This window comes from Meleagris gallopavo, chromosome 16, assembly GCF_905368555.1.
Source record: "Meleagris gallopavo chromosome 16, MGAL_WU_HG_1.1, whole genome shotgun sequence".
In the NCBI taxonomy this organism is placed as follows: domain Eukaryota; kingdom Metazoa; phylum Chordata; class Aves; order Galliformes; family Phasianidae; genus Meleagris; species Meleagris gallopavo.
The window spans coordinates 2,075,643-2,085,806 of record NC_139419.1 but is presented as its reverse complement, the minus strand read 5'-3'; the positions used below and the strand labels follow the sequence as shown (position 1 = coordinate 2,085,806).

General features: G+C 44.0%; 1 protein-coding gene across 2 annotated transcripts in view; it reads left to right on the top strand.

Annotated features, from left to right (window-relative positions):
• The first annotated feature begins 25 nt into the window (after window positions 1–25).
• The window catches only part of PRKAR1B (protein kinase cAMP-dependent type I regulatory subunit beta), an 88,796-nt gene continuing 78,657 nt past the window's right edge, over window positions 26–10,164 (top strand). The window contains exons 1-3 of one of the 2 annotated variants that reach the window (XM_085238042.1): window positions 26–523; window positions 1,000–1,203; window positions 9,525–9,695. In XM_085238042.1, coding sequence (XP_085094168.1) covers window positions 1,015–1,203; window positions 9,525–9,695 — 360 coding nt within the window. In that variant the 5' untranslated portion in view covers window positions 26–523; window positions 1,000–1,014. Of the gene's footprint in view, window positions 524–631; window positions 654–999; window positions 1,204–9,524; window positions 9,696–10,164 lie in introns of those variants that run through there. The other variant, XM_085238044.1, reaches the window with a different exon arrangement.

Here is a 10,164-nt window from a genome sequence, read left to right as displayed (position 1 = left end):
GGATCAGGTCCCCTGACAGCAATACACGGTGTTATTTCTAATGTCCACCGAGTCAATACGTGCTTTAGCTGTATTTCTGAGCGCTGCACACCGCACCGCGCAGCCCGCGGGCAACGCGAGCAGGCGGTACCGCAGTGCGCGGAATAAGCTCGGGGCGCAGCAAAGCGCAGCCCTGCCTCGCATCGCAGCGGCCGAGCAGCCGGCGGCAGTGCGTTCAGCCGCCGTTACAACACAGCGCTGAGACAGCGGCGCCGTAGCAGCCGGTCCGGCTCCGTGCCGCCCCGCGGAGGCCGATCCTGCGGCTGAGTGACAGCAGCGGCACTTCCTGCGGCGGCGGGGCCGCAGCCTTTGTGTCCGCGGCTGCATGAGGGAAGGAGCCCCGCGGTCCCGGAGCGGGCAGCGAGAGGAGGAGGAGGAAGAGGAGGAGGAAGAGGCTGTTGCGCTGCGGAAGCCGGCGAAGAAACGCCTTCATCCGTGAGGGCGGCATTAAGAGCCGCCGCCGCTCCGCAGATCGGCGGCCCAGGTACGGCCCGGCGCGCTCCCTGCGGCTGGCTGCGGGCGGTGCCGATGCCTCGGAGGCCCCGCGCGGCCCGACCCGGGCTGGGGGCGGCTCCGCGGGGCGCAGCGCTGGGAGGTCGGCCCTCCTCCTTCGGGTATCGGCTGCTGTTGGGCTCTGCCCGAGCCTGAAATCCTCCTGAGATGTGAACCTGGGTTTGCGCTGGGCGGGGGGAGGCTGTGAAATGCGGGGCTTTAAACCGGTGTTCAGTGACTGCCTCTGCAACTCGTGGCCTTGTGTGATTCATTGTATCGTTATTTGTAGATGTTGAGGAGTTAAAATGCTCTTTTCGTAGTTGCCGATGTGTCGATCCTGTGGTTAGTGTTTGCAGAGCATTAAAATGTTCTGTATTGACAGCTCTCAGGCAGTACTCATCTATCTCTGCTGCTCCAAGTTCCTCTGATAAAGAACTGTCTCTTTCTTACACCATTTTCTTTACCCAGGTCTGTTTACTGTTTATGAGCCTGAAGATGGCTGCTGCTTCCTCCTGCAGTGTGGAAGAAGACGAGAGCCTGAAGGGATGTGAGCTCTACGTTCAGAAGCACAACATCCAGCAGATCTTAAAGGAGTGCATTGTAAATCTCTGCATAGCAAAACCAGACCGACCCATGAAGTTCCTCAGAGAACACTTTGAAAAATTAGAAAAGGTCAGTGATTTTAACATGACACATAATTTTTTGATTCTAAGCTGAAAAGATTGTTAAAAACATTTTGGATGTTCTGGTGCACTTTTCTTCTTAACTTGTGAATTAGCAAGCGATTGTTATAGAACAAAAGCTGTTAGAAACAAACAAATTAACAGCCCTTTATTTGCTGATGGCTACCATGATGCTGTTACTGTCCATAACACCAAGATTATATTTCTCACCACACTGAACTTGTTACAAGGGACCCAAGAGCTTGGATGCATACTCGGAATTATGATGCATGACATTCTCAGCTCTCATCTGTGGGTAGAGCAAAAGATGCTGTTCCCTATTCATTCTGGTATCAGGTGAAGTGCTTTTCCCTTCTCCTTTAAACTGAATGAAGTCAGGGAACCAGCAGGTACTTAAAACCATTGAAGCCTGACAACTTAATTTATTGCTCCTTCCTGTGTTGCATATCCTAGGATCTCCAATAAGAGATGCATTCAGAGAGACTTCATTTACTGCGGCTGTATTCAGAAGCAGTGTAGAGGGGAAACATACGTAAAACATTCTCAGGCAAATCTTGCCTGAAGCATATTTGTATCTTTTGCAGGAATTGCAGATAGTGTGAATGCTGCTTTTTTAAGGGATGGGATTTCTCAAAAAGTAGATGCTCATGAGCACACAGGGCTGCAAGTTGTTAGGTGTATGAGTCCTTATTCTATAAGACACTTTATTTACATACTTAATGTAAGAAGACTGTTATTATGTTTGAAGTTTTTTTTTTTTTTTTTTTTTCTAATTAAGTGCATAACATTTGTAGGCTTGAGGTAGGAGTTCTATGTATATTATTTTCCTCTTAGGAACAGAACTAGGACAGAGCAAGAACAATTAACTAGTGAATAATGCATAGAGCTGAATATTACTGATGATGGAAGCATTGTACATCTCTCCTCATTTGTCTGCTTTTCTCTATCTGTGGATACATGCCAAATTTGTGTAGCCTGAAAGTAAATACAAACGTTGTATCCAGGTGGAAATCCACAAAGAATGCCTGGAACGTTGGGTATGAATAGAAAGTACAAACTTATTTTCATTGTATTGTGCATTGTTTAAAGAAAAAACAAAACATTTTTTGATTCTGCCTCTGCTAAACTCCTTAGAGCCAAGTCCCAGTTGAAGAGAATTATGTGTGTTGAATTTCCTTTGTTATGAATTGCTATCTGGTTTAATATATGCAATCCCAGACTCCCTGCCCAGAAGGATAAGCGCCGCTTTTGTCAAACGCATTAAAATACGCCATAGTGTTTTAGAACATTCTGCATGGCTGGTGGGATTACTTGAGTTGCTCTGGGGGAGTTTGACTTTATGCATTGCGGGGAAATTGACAGTTGGTGTCAGTTCTTACCCTTGGGTATTCTCATTCTTTTATGTAATCTCCTATTATTTCCCAAAGGACATCGGAATTCCGTAACAGTACTGATCTGGATGCAAAAACAGAACTGATGTGAATCACAAGAGATAGTTCAGAAACAGTCCCAGGACAGCAAATAGTGTGAATATGATGCGTAGTATGGATGTAAGCAGAGGTGCCACTGACTCCTGTAGGGCAGTCTGAGAGCTAAGCTGCCTGAGCTGAAGGCCATTAGGATGCTTACGGAGTTTTCCTGTGGTGTAATTCTTGTTCCTACGGCAGTTTGACTTCTTTGCTCAGCCATTTTTGAGGACTTTCTTGAGATTGATTGTACTGTGGGGGATTTTCTGCTGAAGGATAATACTTTGACTCGGTCAGTTGCATAATGCAAATTGTTGAAAAATCTGCATCCCAGAGGAATAGCTGTCCCTTCTCATTGAGTTGTAGAACCAAAGGGTCTTCTGCAATGTTGTTCCTTCCTGCACAGAATTGGTCTCAGGGGAGCCATGGTTTCTGACTGCACAATGTCAGGTAGGAACAAGGTCAGTTATTTTTTCCAGCTGTGCAGAACTGACAAACAAAATCTTTATTTAGTGGAAAAACTATGAAAACAATGAGTTTGTGTGGACTAGTTGCAGAATCAAGGCTTAACAGTGCAAATTTGGGAACACTCACATTTTGAATGACTTGTAAAGATAGAGAAATCATTTAAATGAATTTTATCCTGCTTTTGGACAGTACTTGCCATATTTAGTTACTCCGTGGAATCTTAACTGAGTTGTGAATTTAACTGCTAGAGATGTTTGTATGGGAATGAGCAGTACACTGATAGGGCACGTTTGCTGTTAGCTCAGCATCTGTGCTATACCTTTTTGCTCCCGTGTGGGGAGAGAGGTGAATTAATTAATTACTAAGAAATTGCAGCCTTGTATTTTCACCTACAGTGGGACTGCAGAACTTTCATTGGTGTCAGACTGATCAGTGCTGTGATGACATGATCAAAGGTGGAGTTGTCTTGGCAGCCCAAGCTAAACTTCTGATCCACAGAAAAAGGTTATGAGTAGAACTAGCAAAGAAAATGGCACAGAAGAGAACAGCACCTTCAGTTTATGCTTAGAAATGTCTAAGTGTTCTGATGGAGCCATTTTGCATGCCCTATATTTCAGTGCAGTGACTTTGCAAGCTGAGCCAGGCACTGCTGCTACCTTCTGGATCTGAGTTCTCACCTGGTTCCTTCTATTGCCCTCTGCTCACACAAGAAGAATGCTGTCGTGCAGGGGCTGAACTTAATGTCATGGCTTGCTGTGGATCAGCAGTTGTTTTATGGACTGGGCTGATGCTGTATGCCTTCAGGTACCATCCAAAAAAAAGAGTTTTGGAGAACTGGGCTGTACCACCTGAAATCAGATAGAGCAAAATGAGGTTGTCTGGGTAGCTCCACCTTGTGATATTGGACAGTATTGCATACAGACATGATCAGAAAAATAAGGTCACACGTGTGACAAGTTTGCTGTAAAGTGGGATGGAAAGATTATTTACTGTTAGTAAATTATAGTTCGTTTGTGTATAATAAAGAGTTTCAGTATTTGAACATCAATCTTCTGCAGTCTTCTGTAGTCTCTGCCAGTATTTACGTTTTGTCAGAATGCAGAATTTTTCTAGAGAAATGTGATTTATAATAAAATGAACTTTCCTGCAGGCATGTTTCTTCTTACACCAGGTGTGCAAGCACACATTTGGTATTCGGCTGGATTTTACAGATTGAAGTGTTGATTACATAAGATTCTAAGTATCAGGAATACGATGTGTTGTTTTGTAAGAGAACCCTTCCTGCGTATGCCTCATGGAAAAGTAAGCAGAGAGGAGGTGGTGATGGGCTGAGCTACTGCAAGACACTGCAAGGGAAGATAAGAAGTGTTAACGTGTTGCAGGAGGTAAAGGGACTCAGGAAGGCAAGCAGTGAGGCAGAGCTACAGAAGTGTAGGAAGATTTTTGGCAGGAGAATTTGCCTAGATTGGAACTTGGGAATGAACGATGGTGCAGAGAGACCACAGAGGACACAGTAGTGGCAGTTAGAGTGGAGGATAGGTATGAACTGGATAAATTAATGGCGGGGTGAATGTTTAGGGTATTTTTTAGTGATGCTGTGGAAGAAAAGACAGCATTTAGCATCCAGAAGGCAGAGGAATGGTGGTTGGTATTGTATGAAGGGTCTCAGGTTACAGGTCTGAATGATCTGAAGAGATGATAGAGTTGTCTGCTGTGACAAAGAAAAGAGTGGGTAAGACATTTAAGACCTCCCAGATTTCTTTCAGTGATTGAATCAGTGAGTCCTGTGCTTCCAGTGGAGTAGTTTGCTGTTAATCATTGTGTCATTCTCCAAAAATGAAGGGATGCTGTTGCAGACCTTCCTGTATTGACAGTGTTTCCTCTGGGTCAGTTCCAGTGCAAAGAGAGATTAGTTTGCTTGAGCATGAGCTAGGCTTTACATTTGCTGTAGATAAAATGAAAGCAGATTCTAGGCCTGTCAGTCAGAAGGCACTGTGCTTGGGAGGTGAGAGAGGGGGAAGAAAAAGAAAATATTTAATTTAGAATGTGCTTTGTGTTGTTCCTTTTGAACACAGAAGTTGTAGGAAGCAGATCGGAGGTGGTGAGCTGTGATACCTGGCAGCTGACTCGCTTTTAAAGTCTTCCTGGAATGCTGTTGTAAAGCTGTGCAGTGATCTGGAGCCTTGTCAGATTCTATCCTTCCATGAATTTAAACATTGTGTTTCCAGACAGTGACAAAGCCTGAAAGGAACGATGAGGAGAGGAACTACTGAAAGTGAATTTCTGTTTGGAAATGCTCCAGCTAAGAGATAGGAAAGCTGCCGGTGTGTCTCTTGAGCAGCAGTCTGAAAGGAAGGGGTAAATCTTGAGAACTTGCTTGTCGTTGTGGTCGCTTCTCTTGTGTTTAAAACACATTAAAAACTCCTAAAAGTATTAATCAGGAGAGGCAGTGACCCCCCACACTGAGGACAGCTTGCTAAATTCCTGTGTTTTATACACCAGCCTCTTGCAACACCACTATCTTACTGGGGGGGAACATTCAAAATATAAACGGGTCACTACTACAGATGTATCTATTAGCTCTTTTTGCTTTGAGTTTGATGCAAGGGTGGTATGTTTTCTTTCCAATTTATGGTTTAGTTGGCATACCTATTGAAGTCAGCTGTGGTATTCCTGTTTCACAATTCATCTCCACCAGAAATCACGGGGAAGTCTTTTGTGCACAGCTTCAGCTTGGTTTTTAATCACTTGCAACACGACTTTCATGGAAGTGGGGTTAGATTGGATGTATGTGAAGCAGGACATTATTGTAACACGGCAGTGCTGGTTTGTGCCTTTGGGGTGTGATGGTCTGTCACTGTGCTGCACCATAGCAGTGGCTGCAGGCACTGGTCAGCTGCGCACACGTAGCCCTGTGCTGCTATTTCAGGTCCCCAGATTGCACAGGCACTGCCTTGGGCCTGTGGGGACTGCAAGGGGTTCTCATTGCTGAACCAGCACTGAAAACCAGGCAAGGCTTGCCCAGAATGACATGGGCTGTGTGTATGGGTATCTGCATCAGACCCTGTGTTTTGGAGAGCCTCATCCTGTCTGCTGCACGAGTCAGGAGCAGCTCTGCTGGCAGCAGTGCAGCAGGTGAAGGGGAGAGTGAGGAGTGAGGAGTGAGGAGTGAGGTGCTCGCTGCAGCTTGCTCGAGGTTGTCACGCTGTATTTGCTGTTGACTTCCATGTGTTTTCTGGAGTCCCTCATTTTAAAGTGGAAGTGATTGGGAACTAGGATTTCTCTGCCACCATGAATTATCTGTGCGATTCGAATAGAGTGAGATGGCTTGTTGTCATGACAACAAAAGATGGTGAGGTGTTTACTTGAGAGTGAGGTCTGCACAGGCATCCACACCAAGCTGTGCCTGATGGCTGTTTGAAGAACTGTTCCTCCTCTAGCTTTATTTGTGCAGTTCCACCCCAGGATATATGGAAGACGGCTTTGTGAAAGCTTAACCCGGGATACAGAGTGTGCTTTTATTTTCAAAAGGCACTCTTTAGCTCAGTAATGGAAATCTTACCTAAACTACAAATAGCGGCATATGGAAAAGGCAGCCAGTCAACTCTCTGCTGTTTGTATAAAAGGAGTTTGTAGCGAAGAGCCTTCCTTTTAAAATGAATCACATGGTAACTCACTTTTATAATCCTTTAATATCTTTTTTACTTTAGAAGGTATTTGGGTTTCAGAGCATGCTTTGCGATATTAATTTTCATCTCATCGAGCTTACTTTCTTGTATAAATCCGTGCTGGGGCAGAGGAGATATTTATTAATTCCTTGGAAGTGCCTTCATGCAGTGTGTGCTGAAGAAGTGTCTGTTTGATATTCAAATGTGGCAAGCTCTTGCTTTTCACTCTGAGCGTTATGAGAAGAGCTGTGCAAGAGCTGCGTTCCTCTGACTAGTTACCTGACTGCTGCCTTGCTACGGTTACCTCTGAGTGTACTTTCAACTGCTTTCTGCTCTGAAAAGTCTTCTTTACCTTTCAGTTAAGCTTATGAAGAAGATGTGTTTGGCTTTGTTTGTGTGGTATAAAAAAATTGTTAACTGTAGAGATACAGAAGCTGAAATACTGGTGACAATATTTCAAATTCTTCAGTCGTAGGTTTGTCTTTGATGGCTGGGTTTTAAATACAATGAAAATAAATAGTACACATGTTTATCTATCATGTTTGTATTTCTGCAAATGCATTAATTGTACTAAGGGAAGCTAAGGGTAGTCAGAGAGGAGTTGTGCGTGGGGACGAAGTTGATGAGAGTGCTTAAATAGGGCTTGCTGAGTCATTTTTTTACACATTCTGTGCTATTATCTGAAATTTGAATTGAAATGGAAAAGTTCCAGTACAGATTTAATACATCTGAAGTCAGCTTGTTTGTTTGTTGGTTTTGTTTGTGTACGTCATCTAACTCAACTGTGCTATGGTCCAGGAGTTGTAGTCTAGCAATCCCCATTAAAAAAAAAATATATATATATTAAAAACTGATACCAGAAAAAACTTGGCACTTTCTGAGGCGGGTCAGGACCTCACCTCTCCAGCCAGCTCTGTAAATTTATCTCAGTGCCTGTTTCTCAAATATTTTAGTAGTCCCTTAATCAAAACGATAATGTGGGGCCTGTTACTTTGAATTATGCAGCACAAGAAATACTATTTCGCTGTTTTATTTCAACTGGCATAACACGTTGAAGGTGGGATGAAAGCTCCTGAAGTTAATAATGGGGGCAGTGTTTGTGATGGTGCAGAAGGAAACTGGAGTGAGACCAGAGAAGACAAGTGGCATGACTGGATTTGTCAGACATTTGTAAACATCAGTGGCAAAACAGATATTAATCATCTGTTTTTCTTGCAAGCTTAAAAATTGTGAACTTATGCCAGTTTTCTGTACCGCTCTTTTCTGGTGTCATACCTGATGAGTTAGCTGTAACTCATTTCCTGTGACAATAAGACCAACTGGCAGTGCTGGTGATTTGCCACACGACTGGTGCTGATGCTCTGAGATCCTCCCTCCTCCACTGACTCTATTTACTAGCTCAGATTGCTCAATCTCATCAGAAATTAGTTGTGTCCAGGTTCTGGTCTCGCTGTCAAAGGGAAATTGGCTTTGTTGGCTGTGCAGGGGCCTTAGCATTGCTGCATTTTCTTTTTTCTTTCACGTAGCCTGCAACTCCACTAGTTTGAGTTCTCAGAAGTACTGGAGTTGTTCAGCCGGCAGCCTGATGAGTGCTGTCTGTGTGTGCATCCATCAGCACAGCCCTGAGACTATCAGGGTGCATCTCGTGTGTATGGTAAGGGAGGAGGTGACAGCAAATAAATCGCTGGACTACTGCTGCCCAGGCAGGATGACTGCTCACAATGTTCATATCCCCCACCGTTTCCTTTATGGGACAAGCTGAGGACCAGATACGAGGCCCATCCTCTGGCCCTTCTCCCTCACCTTGAGTAGGGTCAGAGGAGGCTGGAATGAATAAGCCAGGGCACTGGAGAGGCAGTAGGACAACCACTACTGCTCAGGTGTAGTTTTTTGTTTTTTTACATAGGACTTGTGCATTTTATGCCTGAAAATACTATAACTATGTGTTTATATGAGTTCTTCAGAAATCAGATAATTCAGCGTATGAATTGACAGCATCTTGTAACTCTCACATCCTTCCTTGAAGATTTTTCCTGCTCTTGTTACCATATTTTCAGGGATTCCCCTTTGTACTTAACTCTGTCCTCCGTGGATGTGGTATTTGGAGGATAACCTCCCTATTGGCCAGCTGGTGCTAAGCCAGCCATCGTTTCTTGCAGTCCTCTGGAGCCTACCTTGGATCTTGCTTGCTTGGAAGTAGTCCCATTTGTTATAGGTCTGTTACATGGTAGAAATTCTGGAATAGGGAACATCTTTGTTCTGTCTTGCAGTAGTGAGCCTGCAAGGCAGAGCAAGATGAAGGAACATGTTAATATGCGACTTCAGGTATGTTCTCTGTACAAGAGACTAAGATATGTAAAAGCCAACTGAGAAAATAACAGCTGTGGTGTTGGAGAGCTAGCAAAAGAAGCTTATTCCTTTTCTTTCTCAGCCAGAAGTAGCTGCAGTGAAATGTCTGTGGTTTATAATACATTGGTTTCCTTAATGTGTATCGGAAAGGTCCAGTACTGGAGTGATGGTGCCTGTATACACATTGGAGTTGGTGTCAGTCTTTCAAGCTGCACATTTTTAATTTTCTTTGACCAGTACATGTGTGCATTTCCAAACATCTAAGTGTAGAAATGAAGTAGTTGCTGAGAGTCATAGAGGAAGCATATTGAGTCTTACATGGGTAAGAGATGTTTCATTTGTCTCTTTTTGCCTTGCAGGAAGAATGCAAACAGATACTGGCTCGGCAGAAGTCCAGTTCCCAGTCTGATTCCCATGACGATGAGATTTCTCCTCCTCCTCCCAACCCAGTAGTAAAAGCCCGACGCAGGAGAGGAGGTGTCAGTGCAGAGGTGTACACAGAAGAAGATGCTGTTTCTTATGTTAGAAAGGTAATGCTTTGTCATGTCTCTGCAGAGCGATCAAGTGGCTTGTGTTCTGCTTATTTTTAGTGCTTGGAAGCGTGGGTCAGCATGTAGAGTGTCATCCTCATGTCAGCAAAGCCATGGCTGGACCATCTTCTCAAGTACATTTGCTGCCTCTTAATGTATTAGTAAAGCATTTTTCTAAGCGTGTTGCTTCAGCATTCTGTATTCCTTCCTTTTTTGAGGAATGCTGCTAATCTGTTGCCTCCCATTATGGAGTAGTTAATTCTCAGCCATTACTCCCTGGGTGATGTTTCCTGCTTTGGATGGATCCTGAAGTCAACTTTTTATTCCTTTTCCCAGCAGCAGGATTAGTAGGCAGTAATTGGTCCACAGCTGGAAGCAGCAATACAGATCACTTTCTGTGTGTTCTGTGGCAAGGACTACTACAATTTTAATTTCCTAGAAACTGAGTTTAAGTAGTAAATGATTTAGG